This window comes from Antrostomus carolinensis, unplaced genomic scaffold (genome assembly GCF_000700745.2).
Source record: "Antrostomus carolinensis isolate BGI_N321 unplaced genomic scaffold, ASM70074v2 scaffold14912, whole genome shotgun sequence".
NCBI lineage: Eukaryota > Metazoa > Chordata > Aves > Caprimulgiformes > Caprimulgidae > Antrostomus > Antrostomus carolinensis.
The window spans coordinates 9,425-25,820 of NW_010301704.1; the positions used below are offsets into that span (position 1 = coordinate 9,425).

A 16,396-nucleotide genomic window follows, 5' to 3' on the forward strand; every position below is an offset into this window, starting at 1 on the left:
TTGGTAAGTTTTACTGGAAGTGAGTATGCTGGAAGAAATTATAATAAACCGAAAAGATTTATGAAGTGCAAGTGGTGTTGTGATCTCTCAATGTCATTTAATTAGTTGTTTACTCACCTCACGCACACACAAAAAAAGTAAGATTACTTTATTTGTTCAAATATATATTTTAATTTCAGAGTGATTATTTAGACTTGTGGTATTTAACACGGATATACTGCAGGTAGTTCAGTTCTTTGGGTAACCTGCAATTCTGCATCAACATTTGGTGGGAGAGCTGAAAAACTGCAGTTTCTTTGATCTGCTGAATAATCCCCATGGATTATTCTCCTTTTTTGCTGATATTGTCCAACTTGATGAATCTCGAGTATGTAAAGTCCGTACAAGTTGTGCTTTTGATTTGAGATCTGAATAGTCAACTTGGGGATTCAAGCTTGCTGAAACAACCCTGTAAGAGTAGGGTAAGAGAAACACCAAAAGACATTCCTCTGTTTCCCTCGGCGTTAGAGCGAGCCAGACCAGGAATTAGGGTGTCTGTGCTTGTGTCTTAATTTGCAATGCTGTGTGCCTGTGAAGGGTGGTGTGACAGGAAGCCTTGTAGTGCTTTTGGTAAATGGTGCAATAAAATGGTGCATTTTAGCAGCCTGAGTATTGACTTGGAGATAAAATAAATTACTTTAAGCTCTCTCACAATACATTGCATTGTGTAGGTTTTACAGCTCTGGCTATAATATTTAGAAGAAAGATTCATGAAGAGGGATGTAAATTGTAGTTGATACTTTTAAAACCTGCTAATAATAAAATGGTTGAATGCTAGTGGGAAAATCAGTGTGAAAGAATAATTCAACAGTCAGCATCAGGTTGTGATGGAGACCTCAATTTTTATGTAAGACTAGCCTCATGAGAAATCAACAAATAAGATGCAGTAGCTCAAACAACTGTGTTCCCCTCAAAAACTGAGGGTGGAAATTTTTAAAAGTGCCTGAATAATCATTATATGTTATTTCAGACAGTAATTAGCTGCTTTCACATTTACCTAAATAAAACTTAACTCAGTTAAGTTTCTTCTTTGCACTTTTCTAGAGTAAACAGAAACTACTTACGTATTTTTATCTTCTGATAAGGGTTTAGGTACCTGGATGTCTCTAGAATGCTGTCAGGCTACTTATGCCTGGAGATGAGGGCTGAGGAGGGGATGAGGGCTGTAGTCAGCATGCACTCTTGAGCAACCCTGGCCCTAGCTAGCTCTGTTAGGAGAGCTAGTTCTGTCTTGACAGGCAGCAAAATGTAACTGAATCCAGTAGCTCTTTGTTAGTGAGCTGAATTTAAAAATGCTTAGGTCTTTGTAATTCTATGGTAGGTGAACTATACTATAGAAAATTCTTGTTTTGGCTTGTTTTTCTCCCAGCTCTTCCTGGTTTCTATTCTAATCTTCCAAGAACTCTGGTCACTGTAGACAGTTGACCAAAATGTTTGCTTCCCCTGCTGTAGCTAGCAAATGCTGTCACACTGGTGTGCACACACGTACAGGCAGGGAGAAGGTGGAGAACAGGAGCTAAGACAATGTACCACATCACACCTCCACAATCCTGTCCATGAGTAGTGCCCATGTTGCCCTCACCAAGGAAGTAAAGGCAGTTCAGGGTTTGTATGACCAACTTCTGTCTCCCTCAGACATCAGGTCCAATGCTGATATTTTAATAGCCTGGAACAAGCCTAATATTAATTTTCTACTCTGAGATGACTTGCATAACTTATACAAAGTGACTTCTTTATGCTACTTGCTGTTCAAGTGAACAAAATTCCAGATGTGTTTCAGGTGGTTCTTTGATTGCATGTTTGCTGATGATCATCTTTCCTGATGGTAGCTTTGATTAGAAAAATAAATTTTCCCCAATACTGTGTCTAAAGATAAGTTATGTGACACTTCATTGTCCTTAGCAGTGGTCTGGTGCTGTCAGCTATTTAGCATGCCCACTGGTATGTTCTCTTGCTCTTCCCTCTCACCCATGCTATTCAGAGAAGTATTGATCTATAATAATTTAAATGGGAGCATAAGGCTTCCTGTTTTTTTTATTTTCTTTCTTTCATTTTTTTTAAGATATTCAGAGGGTTGTCTGAGGCTAGCTCAGTCAAAAATTCCTTAGTGATAACAAGTTTCCACTGCTCTAGTGAGTTAATAATAGCCTACTTAAGTCAGCAGGCACTAAAAATCTTTGCTGTGATGATAGAGAAGTACCTTTCTTTGTATGGCATTAGAAATTTTTAAGTCAGATCTGTAAATGGAACAGGCTAAGAAAGTGGTAGAGCAAGACCAGCGACATCCACCCTTCCAGCTTGCTTTTGTAGTTGTAATGTGCTCCAGCCCGGAATGCATTAATCAGATGTTCATGCACTTCATGAACCAGAAAGGGAGAACCTTCTTTAAGTCTGCAGCTCAAACAGAGCCGAAACATACCCTTTTCACTAGGTGAAGTGATCTTGCAGCCTGTGATGCTGTCTGTGAAAAGCGGCTGCCAGAGCTGAACTTTTTTCATCTGGAAACAAATTGGAAGCAAATTGAAGGTAGGATTAATTATTTGGCTGGTGGCAGGAGCCCTTTCCTACTACTGTATTTTCAGAGGTGGTCACCACTAGCTCCTTTCTCTCATCTGTGATTTATATTCCTCATGTGTTGAGGAAGGGACTGGAAGTTGCTTGGGGAGGACAGCCAATGGATCCAGGCTATGCGAATTGTTTTACCCCTGATAGCGTGCCCCAAGCCTCATTCCTTCCAAAAATAAACCTGGACTTTATAGAACTGTCTGTTCATACACGCTGTGTGGCACGTGCGAGCTAAGCCCAGCGCTTGGCAGAAGTGTGGGGTATCAACCAAACTAATTCTTTCATGTGGAGTAAGTATGGTGAGCCCAGAAAGGCAGAGGTTGTAGCATCCATGCACAGTGTGAAACATTGATCCCTGCGGAAAGGACTGGGTTGAGTGGCCATCCTTGGTACCCACAGAAATTATGTGACCCACTTAAAAAGGCTTGGCATCATTTCTGTTGCGTGTTGGTGAGTAGGTATGCTGACTCTACCTTCCTGCTGGTCTTATTTAAGAGAGTGTGTAGGCTTGCGTGCAATCTGCATCAGCGGTAAGATTAGATGACTGCAGACTGCAACTAAATCGTTGGTGCTGAGAGAGGTGAAGAGAATGCAGACTACACAGTTGTATCACTGTAGATAAGGAAGGAAAAGTAGGCCGTGTGTTTAAAAATGTAAGAGATTTGGGATTGGTTTATATTGATGACTCAACATAATTAAAAATGGGTTTTGAACGAGGGACCCTGTCAGAAAGAAGCAGGCACAGTATGACAGGTTTGAAAACATTCCTGTATACTTCTGCCATAGTTTGGGGTTTTTTTTTTTTTTGGACTCTCTCATTTGCACGAAGTGGATAGTGAGAGTTTAAAATGTTGTCTGAAAAGCTATATTTTCCTTGCAGTTACTACCACATGCTTCCTTTCTCTCCTTTCATCTGTAGTTGTAAGTTTTAGGGAGTAAAGAATTCTTTTCATCTCCTTTGAAAACTCAGTGGGCTAATTCCTGGTTTGTTGCTTCTAGGTCGTAGCTTTGGTATATATTGTGAAATACTTTGTGGGGTGTATTAAAACTTGATTGGTCTGGGAGCTCATGGAAAGTAAGTTATAGATTCTTTAGAAAGGCTGAAAACTTTTAACTTGATACTTCATTAGTTGGGAGGATTGCAAGTGTAAACTATGTTGAAATCGGTTTACTTCTTCCAGTTTACAGCAGTGAAACTGGTTTATCTTCTTCTGTGTTTCCTTTTTCTTACCAAAATTCCAAATTCTGTTGATGTTAAGTTGGGAAATAAAAAAGGAAAATACATCCCCTACCCCAGATACTTTGCTTTTCTGAGGGCATGTTCAGGAACAGCATGCCATCTGCTGTCTCTGGTTTTGGCAAGTCTGTTTAATTACTGTATCTGTTAATTGGACATTTAGCTATGAGGGTGCTTGTTGTTATCTCAGTTGAGAGAAAGTGGTTTTGAAATTTCACCAGTGTGAATGTGTCTTCTGAAATCAACTGAGGGTTTATTCCAGTGTGACCTGAAATATTTTATACTGTAGAATCAATTGTGGAATATTTTCTAAGTATATTTTAATTACCTTGTATGGATGGTGTATGCATTTTAAGATTTTAATACTTTCTAAAAAGGAGGAGTAATTTTATGGCTGGTCTAACTGCAGAATAGCATGTACCTTCACATGTGTGTCAGCCCTGCAGTTCTTTAAAATACACTCGATTTGCTCTGAATTTCCCACTGAAAGACCTGTGTTGCAGTTAGAAGATAACTTTGCCAATAATGTGGCCAAGGGGGAATTGAGTTTGAATGTAATAAAAATGTCCCCCAAAATAATAGGTCTGTGGGTTTTATTCTGGTGCATCAGGATTAAAAATAATAACTTCAGAATGTTAAATTCTGTGTATGAATTTATGGTCTTCTGAATTAATCTACAAAAAAATCCCCCTACGACTTAATTTTATGCTTTGATAAAAAAATTCCTACAGAAGCAGTGCATTCTCCAAATAGCACATTGGAATAATTTTTGTCAAGTTGGAAAGTGCTGGAAAAATCCTTTTTTAACAAATTTCAAGTATTCTCTGCATCCAAAAGTGCACATGGATTTTTGGTGAGTTTGGTGGTGACTGCGTTACATCAGAAGAACTTGATGGAACAATAGCTACTCTGTTAGAGACCTGTATTGCTGTGAAAACTGTTCAGAGCAAATCTCCTGGACTGTTTAATAAAGAATAGGATTGTTGAAGGTTTGTTTTCGACACTAAGGGAGCCATTGATATGAAGATTTGTATCTTTGCTCGCTGGCTCATTTGAGGTCTGCTGCTGAATACAGCGTGCAGGAGAATTGACAGAAGACTTTCTCTGATTGCCCTTCTTCCTTCCCTGCTTCCTCACCAGTTTTTATCTAAAATAAAACCAATATTTTTTTGCTGTTGAGCAATGTATTTTCAGGACTGTAGCAATATTTTCACTAGAGAAGTCTTTCAGCCCAGAAAACTATCACTGTTTGGTTTCTGCTCAGAACAGGATCTTCAACGTAGCAGAGTCACCTTTTGTGCACGATGGGTCTGTCTGTATCTGAGGTGGTTGGGTTCTGTGTGTGGTAAGAGGTGACCCAATGGGTTTGGGAAAAAATAAATGAAACAACTTTTTCTTATAGATGAGGCTGGTAGTTGTTTCAGAATAATAATGAAGAAATCCTGATGTGGACAGCAGGTAAAATATCCTTGCAAAGGTTTTAGTTGGTAGTGAATTAAACAATTTAAGATTAGTGTACAATCCTCATTTAGAGTGATGTACTTCACAGGGATACATGAAAGCACTCTGTATAAAAAACATTTGGTGTTGTGATAATATTTGGACCTTTTTGTCTTTCCAGTGTTGCACATATCCATACCTTCTGTAGAAGTTGCTTGAAAAATTGCTAAGGTTGACTTGTATTCTAGTTATAGATTCAGGACCAAATTTTGTAGACTTTTTGCGTGTGCTGTGTATCCTCTGGACAGACAACACTGTTATTCTTCAGCAGAGAGTCTTTTAAATATAGTTTGTAATACTAGCTGGCTAAATGCTTTGTTTTCTTTCCCCTTTCCTTTAAAAAAATTAAACAAACAAAAAACCCCAAACAGTAATTATAGAGGTATGCAATTTTAAATTGCAAGGAAAGCAAGTAAATTAAAAGTCTGGGGTTTGCTGGAGCCAAGAGTTTAAAACAAATGTTAGCAAATATGTCATCAAACTGCCTACCTTTTTCTTTTTTCCTCCTATCTGCTTGTTTACGTAACATTAGCTGAAGTTCCGAAACCTTTCCTCAAATGATAAATATTTCCTTGAGGAACTGAGTTGTGCTGCTAGAGTTTTTAATACAAAGTTTTAGGTATTTTCTTTGGGAAATGTAGGCCTAACTGTCTTTCAGATAACTCTCCACCCCATACACGGAGGCTTAGTAACTTAGCTCATCCTGGGATGCACATTTTCAGTATCATTCAGTTAATTTGTACTAAGAACAAGTCCAGGTACTTTGCTTGGGGCATGGTTCTTACTGCCTTCATGGTTTGAAGTTTCTGCTGGAAGTCTGTGCCGTGAGAGCTAGCATGCATTTTATTCATGGCACCTCTTCCCACAAGAAGTTTTATAAATTCTGAGCTACATGGTATATGTTAACTTAATTGGATATCATATTTATCCTCATTGTTTTTTCTTAATTTGGTTTTATTCGACGTATTGAGTATAAAAGCGATAAGATAAAGCTTTGTTGTGAATTTCTGCCTTTCAGCCCTAGCTGCAGGAGTGCAGTTGGGGGTTAGCTGGCTGTGAGGGATCACAGTTCAGTCCCATGCTATAGCACGTGTTTGGCTAATGGTGTGGGTTTCTCAGATAAGAGAGCCTCTTGTAAATCATGAAAAGAGTGTGTGTGGTATGTATAGTTATATAAGAAACAGTAACTTGTCTGTGGACATTTCCTTGAATAGACAAGCTGAAGGGCATTCTTAGTACTGAATGTCCCTTAGAAATGGTTTGAAATGTATCTTCTTGGCTGTAAATGACCTGGATGGGTAAGACTGCTCTACAGCAGTGCTAGCATGAGTATTCCTGCAAAGGACTGTTTCCACTCTTATCTTCTTGTTTTCAGGCTTACTGGAACTTTCCATTTATTTTCCTTTGCCCAAATGGAAACTTCAGCTTTCTGGAAAATTGGAGGCACTGGGAAAAGAATATAGAGTCTATTTATTTTTAAATAAAAGACAAATAAAATTGGAAGATCTTTTCCTGTAAAAGCTTGCATACACTGAACTGCCATATGGTGTAAGCAAAGATTTGGAAGCTGAAATATGAGATGCCATAGAAAGTGATATGACTTCTAAATTTGAAACTGAGGTCTGTGCAGTCAGTAATTTTGAAATCTGTATTATCAGCCTTCCACAAAAGTCACAGTTCGGAGTACTGGTTTTTAATCCATGTCAGTTTCCTGATTCGGTGGGTCAGCTCTATAGGAAAGTTATCATCAGAATTGCTAGGTTGGTGTGTAGTGTTGCAGCTTTGAGAGTAGTATATTTAGGATAAGCTGAAGTTTAGTTTTGTAACAAATATTCTACAATTTATGAGCCTCCAACAGTATACAGTCTCACAAATTAGTAGAAGCAATAAACTGGAATCCTTTCGTACATTAACACATTCATGACTGTCAGCTCTACAGTATATTAATAACTGGCATATTTGTGTTCATTGAAAGTCATGTGGGTTATTTTGAGATCTTGCCAAATAGGAAAGCTTACTTTCTATACAGAAAATAATTCAGACCAAAGTTGTTGGATAAACTTGGAGAATTTCTCAATACTTTGATAAGGCTCTGCTGTACTGTTGTCCATCAATTGCTACCCGGCTGGAATTTAGCCATCTTATTATTTTAAAATGTTGAATAAGAGGCTCTTATAAACACTTATGTGAGTTTAAGGGAGGAGAATGGTAGATGGTTGGGGAATTTTTTCTGAGACTTGATCTCATACTATACTTTGGTGACTGCTGCTTTTTGTTTGTAACCTGCTATATACAAAACTTTATAGTTAACTTCATGTTAAAAGTTTAATTCTACAAGGAGACTTGCTAGAAATACCCATTATGAATTTCGGTAAAGATAACATAAGGGATTCCTTGCATCCTGAGCAGGTATACTTAAATAATTTCTATTATTGTTGCTTTGGAATGCTAATGCTATTTCTGAATCAAAAATAGCTAATGCTGAAATGGCTAAGGTAAAACTTCCAGCTGTTGTAAAAGGCTGTGGGATTTTGGCATTTAGATACTTCCAGAAGTTGGGAATATTGTGGTCCAGCATATTCTCTTGAGGTCAGCAAATAATTGTGTAAGTTTTTCAAATAGCAATTATAATTATTTCAGCACTCGTGAAACTGTTATGAAAGGACTTATTTATTTGAATTAAGTATTTCCTTTAATCATAATCTCAGGATGAGTATATCTCTTCTAGTTTATTGACTCAAGTCTATGTGCTTTTTGTTTCTGGAAGTTCTTTCAGAAGTACTGACACAATGAACTTTGCAGTGCAACCAGAATGAAGTATCGTGCATAACCCTCTACAGCTTAAAGACTGAGCAAAAGCCTTGTTGGCCACTTTGGTATTAGGAGTTAGTAGTTACTGTAGTACATCTTCAAAAAAGTAAAAGTGGAGGGTTTTTTTGGTGTGCAGATGAGATCCTGCCAACATGGATTGATAGAGGTCTTAATGTGGTGAAAATTTCATAGATGACTCGTCTGTAGAAAAAAGATAGTGAAAGTAGTAGTAATGTTAATTGTATTAACATTTTTCTTGTAAGTCCTAAATTTTATTTAGCTTGAGAGATTTGAAATGCACAGGAGAGAATCTGGAAAGCTAAGATTTTTTTCCTCAAGATGCAAGTTTGAAAGGAAAGAAAGTAAATAGTGGAAAAGTAGCTCATTATATGTTGATACTGCTTGTGCTTTTTGCTGAAATCTGACCATATATTTTTTGGGAAAGGTTCATACTTCCTTTTTTCCCCCTTTTTTTTTCCCCTCTTCTTTAATAGCAGTACTACAGAGCTCACTCTGTTGAGAGCTCCTGACCCATGTTGCCCATAACCATCATATAAGGTATGCCTTCTAAAATACACTAGCAAAACAGATAGCTCCAGTCAGCAGAAGTTGCCTCATTGCTGGAAACAGAGTTGAAGAGGTGTAGCTGTGTATGCTGTAGAGATCATTAAAAAGCTTTAGTAAGAGGAGGCAGTTTTTTTAACACAGTCTGATAACTCACATATTGATTTTTGACTACTGACTTGACGTCCTATTTTAACTTAGTCTTTAGCAGATAAGGAAGTATTTCTTAAAGGTAATTGCAGTAACTAATTTATCTTAATATTGTCCTCATGTCTTCTTCCTTTTTCTGGTGTTCACAAGAACATTATGTAACAGTAATTCTTACTGACAGGGAAGGCAATACTGCGTGTCAGTTCTTCCTACATTTTTAATGCGATTTCTACCCATTTATGGGAAATGTCTCTCACTTACTCTGTTCTCTTTTTGATTAATATACACACACACACCCCCCACACCCCTTTCCCCTTTCCTCCACTGAAAACAGGACTCTCTAATTAGCAAGTTCTGTATAACATCTCTTGCAATAAAGACTGATCAGCGTATGGGAGTATGCTCCAGAAGTCTCCAGCTTCTGGAGACAGTTGAATATTACCAAAAGAAAAGCTCCAAGTAAGTTTTAGTAACCTTATAGAGCCTCCTCCACATAAATAGCATAGATGTACCCATGCTCTACTGAAAATACTTCCACTACTGAAGAACAGAGAGAAATCCTTGATGAGTGGTTAGAACTGTACGTTCTTTAAAATATTTTTTTTTTTTTTTAAATTTTAGAACCATTTATTATGAAAAGTGGTGTTGCCCATTGTGAGTCAGTGTTCCTTGTCCCCAGCTTTGATCACCACTTAATAATAAAACAATATTGCATGGAGCAATTGACGCAATTACTTGTGGTTTATATACTTCAGATTTCAATATCTAGCACGTTATGCCTGTGATAGCTTGCTTGAAGGTGTGGTTTTAGCCAGCTGACAGAAACATTTAAGTATTAATTACTCTTCTTTATCTTTTTATATTCTAGAGCATCTGCAGAGTTCATATGCAAGCTTAACCTACTGCAATGTTAAAGTAATGGTCTATACAAGACCTGAATTTTAAGACATGAAGTACAAAAATACATACTGATATAAACAGTGGAGACACTCAGCTAAGCTGAAAGCAGCTTCCAGAACTGGGATTCACGTCACAAAGGCTAAGGCTTGATAGTATTAAAAAAAACCTGAGAGATGAGGAAGCTCAAAATTTGAATTACCTAGTATATGTATATTTCTGCATATAGTATGAATGTACATATGAAAATGTACATATACACATATATCAAATTTATTTTTATAACCCTGCTGATATTCTGATAAAGGTAGAATAGAGTTAAAGCTGTTTTGAGCCCAGCTCATGTAAGGCACGGATGTCCTAGGAAATACCTAGTTCTTTTGTGGAAAGTGATGTGCTTCTCTTTCCTTATCCAAGAACTGAGGAGAAAGCTACTGACAGATTGGAGATTAATTCTGAGATCTTCTCTTTCATGAGCCTGTTAAGAGGCAGTCGCTTTGATCTTCTGCTCCAGAGCAGAAGGTGGGGAGGGAAGGAAAAAGCACCATAAACGTAGCAGAATCCTTCATAACATCGTATTTGCATCTAATGGCTAATATCCTGCTTTTCCCTTGCTAGGTTCTTTCTTTCTCCTTTGCAACAGTGTTTTTTCCTATTTATAGGGAAAGGAGGTAGGACAGTAGCAAATAATAGCTTTGCTATTTATTCCAGGTGTTTAAAGTATTAATTGAAATGTAAAGTATGGGGTGTGAGTGCTTATTCTGTTGTTTATAGCTCCTCTTCCCCGCTGTGATTCTTCCCTGTGGATTGTGCATCTACCTTTCTCCTACCCTTCTTTCTGTCTTGGGAAGTGCCTGTGCCCTGCAACTTTCCATCCTCCTTGGAAGAGACTGCTATCTTTGACAGATTCATAATCAAAGTTCACTGAAACAAAATATTGGAAAGAGATCCTGATGAATAATGTGGGAGAGATCTGCTGAGTCTGGGAAATGTTTTGAAAGAGGGTGGGCAGTTGAAGAGCAGTTTTCCAGGGGGTGTGTGTTAGAATTAGCTAGTATATTCTTATTTATAATAATTTCTCTGTGTTATCTTAAATGGATCTTGAAATTGCAGTGAGTGAAAAATCGTCCATCTTTACTGAATCTTTTGTTATAATAGGTTAAAAAAAAAAATCTTAATTTCTTCATAGTTTCCACAGACCTCTATTTAGATACCTGTGAAAAATACACACCAGTCTTTTTTCCCCTTGTTGTAAAACAGAACGTGTATGAAATGTCTCAATTTTTTCTGAATGTAAAATGTAAATGTAGAACGTTGCTGTTAGCGATGAATAAGTTTTAATATAATCTTAATAAGGATTTAAAGCAATAGTGCATAAGGTACAAATTGGCATCCCATGATTTTTTTTCTTGTTTTAATTACTAAAAATCGCATCATGAGTTCCTTTCCCAATATATTACTGAAACATGACATAGACATTGGGCTTTATGCATATCGTTTAGCTTGTAATCTTGAGATTATCATGTAAGATAATGTTACATGATTGTTTAAAGCAACTGAAATGAAATTATGTCCAGCTATTACAACAAAGAAACACTTGAAGAAGTAAACATGCTTAATTTAATGTTTCAGAACATGTTTCAAGTTTAAGCTTCAAACACAGCTAAGAGATGCTAATTAAATCTGTTTATTGAAATAAAAAGTTTCTTGATGAGGAAAAAAGGTTATGACCTATTTATTGCTACTAGAAAAGATTGCCAGTGTTGTTAGAAAACTTCCTTACCCACAGTTTCAGTTATACTTTATTAAAGAGGTAGAGAAAATTACAGTTATCTTAGTGTAATGCAGTTAATTAAAAAAAAAAAAAAAATTAACTAATTTTTAATTTTTTTTCTTAGCATGGTAGGTGAACAGTATATTTTGAAAATGTTTGGGGTTTTGGGGTACTTCTTTACTTGCATATGGCAAATTTCTGCTATTTAAATGGTATCTTTGAAAAATATTACTTTGGATTTTAAGGTATTTGTGTATAAAATAAGTTATATAATTATTCTGGTTATCTCAAGTTTTAGGCAGTGTGAGATGCTTTTCTAAGGTCATATATGGTTTTGTTAGTTTTTAGGAGACAGTGAAACATTACATGATAATTTAACTTCTTTGTTAGACACTACTTGCCTTCATCTTTAAATGAAAAACCCCCTCTAATATTCTAATTCTTGTTTCCTTAAAAAGCATTTTTCATTGCTAAGTTGTATGATTTGTACTTTATAATACTGTTACACTTTTTGTTTTTCAGTCCCAGAAATCCTGGATAGAAAATACTTTCACCAAGAGGGAGTGTGTGTATATTATACCAAGTTCAAAAGACCCCCACAGGTAAATGAGAAATTATGCAAGAATTCATTGCTGCTCTTTAAAATTAAAATTCAGTATTGCAAAGAGACAGTATAATAGATTTTTGGACTAATTACTCTATCTGTATAAAATACTAGCTTTAGTTAACTTTTTTGTGTAACTTGGATTTTTTTTTTTGTATTTCTCTGAAAGTACTTTGCTGTTGCAGAAATCTCTAGTAAATGTTCCCCTGTTCTCTTAGCTTTTTCTTACCAGTCCTCCTAGTCATGTCTATGGTGTGGCTACAGTGTCAGGGTTTTATAATTTTTTATTTTCTTTTTTTTTGTTTCTGAAGTCAGAAAGGCTCATAGAGATATATTCTTGGAATTAAAAGAACAGAAGTGTGAGTGTAGGGTGAAGTGTAAAAACCTACCTGACAGTGCAGAAAAAAGGGATGAAGAATTCATAGGAATAAAGAAAAACAAGAATCGTAGTGGGAGAAAAAAATTACAAAACAAAAGCTGAAGAAATATTTGCTTCCAGGGAAGATAAAATAAGAACAGTTTAGATATCAAAAGATTTCATGTGTTATCTAGTAATTTTTCATCCTCAAGTTCTGTAAGGAAAAAATGAGGCTGAAAAATGGGGAAATATATTTCTAGAGGGGAGGCTGCGACTAATGAAGAATATTTTGCATATCTCACGTGCTGCTTTTACCTTATTCTAAATTAGAAATGTGAAATCAAACAAGTTAGTGATACCACCAGCATGTCTAACTTGTAGAATTTACCTTCACTAAGTGTTATAATTTAATGTTCCTGCAGTGATTGAACTTGATGTGCATAGTCATGAAATCTGTGTCACAGATTAAATAAAATCAAATTGAAAATAGATTAAAATTTGGTATTTTAAGGCAGTTTTGTCTTCCCAAAATGTTTATTATTCTCATTATGGATTTCAGTTAAGCTTTTTTTTTTTTTTTTTTTTTTTTTTTTTAAGCTTCATACATTTGAGAGTAACTGAGAATCCTTTTCTCCTGAATGTCAGAAAACTTTTATTTTCAGTTTTTTCTGTGAAAAAAGTTATAAATCTCTTTTCTTCTGTTTTGGCAGAGTATTATTTTTCTTTTAAGAACTTTGTTTTTAGGCAGAAATATAACAAAGTAAATGCTGTAGAATTTTTAAGTTATTGTAAATAATTCACCACATTCCCTGAAACCATGTGACATGGGAAGCTTTTAGAATTTATAGCCCTGATTGTAGCACATGGAAAAGATGCAAATGCAAACAAAGTAATTAGGAAGCTGTTAAAATTTCCAGAGCATTTCACAAGGAACAAAATGATCTTCAACACTTACCCTTTTAGTTTAACCTATGTGTAGCACACAATGGGCTTTACAACTTTCCCAACAGATTTTGTCCTTCAGTTTGTAAGAATTGCTTACTGTTGTTCATGAATTATGTGTGTATGAGTCAAAGGTAGACAGGAGTATTTGTCATCACTTGTTGATCTCTACCTTTTAGCATACATAATTATATTTCAATAAGTATTAAGAGAAGATCTAAAGCTATAGTTCAATATTAAAAACGTAGATGATTAATAGCAGTGTAACTTCTATAGAGGACAAAATTCAAAAATTCTTTATGCTCAAAGTCTGAAGACAGTTGAAAGCTGCTGTATAACATCTGTATTTGTATGCTTTTGCATGCTAGCTCTTCACCATAATTGATTAACAGCTGCTTATGAAAATTATGGAAAACCATGGTATAAATTTATCTGCTATGTTAATTTTAAATGTTAAGAAGGCTGTTAGCAGGAAAACCACAGAAAATGTTTAAAGATGGAAGAGGATAGAGATGAGGAATTCTTTTTATATAATTAACTTTATGTAAAGACACTACTGTATAAAGTTTGTTCAAATGTATCTTTTTCTCTATACGCAACTTGTAAATGATGAAATAACCTTCCGGCACAGGCAGTTCAACTTCAGTGTATATTAGAAGAATGAATTAGAATAGATGTAACAATGTATAGTTAGAATGAGTCCAAGAAAATGCTGATCTGTAAGTAACTTGTCAGAATCTAGCAAAATGTTTCAGTTTGAGTACTGCACATAACCCAGTCTGAAATATTGCTGGGCTCCAGATATTGGTGGTTCAAAGCCTGAACACCCATCTGAAGGCTCAGGACTGAAGCTTTTGCATGTTTATGCGTTTTTACTTGCCAAATATGTTACAATCATGTAAAATAACGTCAGACAAGTTACCATGTTAAAAATGGGCAAACTCGGGCAGCATCTTTTCCATTTACTGGAGGTCTCTTTTGTTCCATAATCTTTCTGTAAGCATGTGAAGTGGTGTGAGTGGTCCATCCGTTCCCTCCTTTCTCCACCTCCCCACCCCCCATTAAAATTGAAGTTGAAGTTTACTCATATCTTCAAATATTTCTTATACAGATGCCTTCCAGGATGTCAGATTTGTCAGCAACTTGTCAGGTAAGAGTTATTTGTAATTACAATATTTATGAATATTTTTTTCCATTAAATAAGCGCTTTCATAATAGGGTTTTAAAAAGTTTTGATTAGTACTGCAAATGACAAGTCAGTGAAAGGTTAGATATAAAACAAATACAACTAATGAATAAAGAACTGCCTGCAATATGTGGATCACAGATTTATAAATGTTATATAAATGATTTGGCTTCAAAGAATCCGTTCTTTTCTGGCCTCCAACTTGCTATTTCGGTGAGCTTCAATATCTTGCATAATAATTATGTATTGTAATTAATTCTTGCTATCAATATTTATAAAGCTTGCTCTGGAAGAGAAGTTTATATAATATTTAGAATCTTTGCTTTCTAAATCTGATGTATCTCTGTTATAGATAAAAAAAGTTATTTTATCTTCTAATAATAGTATTTTCTGAAGTATTCTAAATGATATGGTTGGGTGCAGGTGCTGTTGTGGCCGCTTGGTCAGACAACATGCTTGTTTTACTGCAAGTCTTGCCATGAAATACTCCGATGTGAAGCTGGGTGAAAACTGTAATCAGGAAATAGAAGAATGGTCAGTGGAAAAACATACAGAACAGACCTCTACTGATGCTTATGGTGTCATCAACTTTCAAGGTGGCTCTCATTCTTACAGGGCTAAGGCATGTATGATGTTTTCTTTTTTTCTTACTCTAAACATGTTGATAGAGATGGTGGATGCTTCATTTAACTTGTGAAATTGAAAGCTGAAAACATTGTCACCCATATTGTAACAAACCAGTGTCCTCTACTATTCTAGTGGTTTCTTTATTATGATCTGAATTCTTTCTAGTTTCTGTTTTTTAAATTTATTTTTCATAACAAAAGTTGCTCAGATCTATTAGAATTAGTGGTATTCATGTACTGGCTTACTTTGAAATCGCAAATGGTGATAAGAATTCCTAATCGCTTCAGCAAAACATGACATTGAAAATTCAGTGTCATTGTTTCAGACTTCATGAAAATAGAGCTTACTCATCTATGCTGCTTGCTTCCTCGCTACTGTTAAAATTTTATAGGACCTGTTAAGTAACATCTACTATCTTAACCCTCTATTCATAATTTTAAAACTCTGAAAAATAATTAAAAATTATGAACAGATGTGGAATGTGCTTCTTTAGTAGATTTGTTTGGAATTATTAAAGCATAAACATAGTAGTGATCAGGATAACTAAGTTTTTTGAGAGTGGAGGTTAGTTAAAAACAAGGGTACCAATAAATGGAAATTTTGGAAACCAACTCTTAATTCACAAGTGCACGTGTACTGGAGAGGCTAGAAAACTGGAAATTCCAACAGGTTCTCCACCACCATTTTGTAAAGGATTTCTAGTTGTAGGAATGATTTAATGCTCCTTCAGTTAAAAGCTACAAGGAATTCTAATACCATGTGGCTCCTATGGCCAAACTGAAGTACTTGAATGAGGAAGCTGTGTTCTTTATGCAGCCTACAGAGCCCCCAAGGAGAGTCCAATGCTCAGATCATCTCTGTGGAGAGAAGCGTTCTTAACAGAATTCTTTGATGTTCCTGATAGCAGTATATATGTTCTTTTGTATAGCTTAAAATTGCTATGAATCCTTTTCTAGGAGTACAGAAATAGCAAGCTGCCTATACTCATTTCTGTGCTTACTTCTGCAGAGTGCTAGTGGGGTTGCTAAAACCAGTTTGTTGGAATGGTGATTTTTTTTTTTACTTAGAACTTGGTTTAGGTAGGTCTTAATTTCTGTATAGTATCCATTCCTCTATTGAATAGCTTGTATTAAAGACTCAGC

General features: G+C 35.7%; 1 protein-coding gene across 1 annotated transcript in view; it reads left to right on the forward strand.

Moving 5' to 3' along the window:
* The first annotated feature begins 12,065 nt into the window (after nucleotides 1-12,065).
* LOC104521539 (transient receptor potential cation channel subfamily M member 7-like) overlaps nucleotides 12,066-16,396 on the forward strand; it is a 7,648-nt gene continuing 3,317 nt past the window's right edge. The window contains exons 1-3 of the mRNA XM_010163570.1: nucleotides 12,066-12,139; nucleotides 14,553-14,591; nucleotides 15,051-15,249. Of these exons, the coding sequence (XP_010161872.1) occupies nucleotides 15,106-15,249 (144 nt within the window). The 5' untranslated portion in view covers nucleotides 12,066-12,139; nucleotides 14,553-14,591; nucleotides 15,051-15,105. The remainder of the gene's footprint in view (nucleotides 12,140-14,552; nucleotides 14,592-15,050; nucleotides 15,250-16,396) is intronic.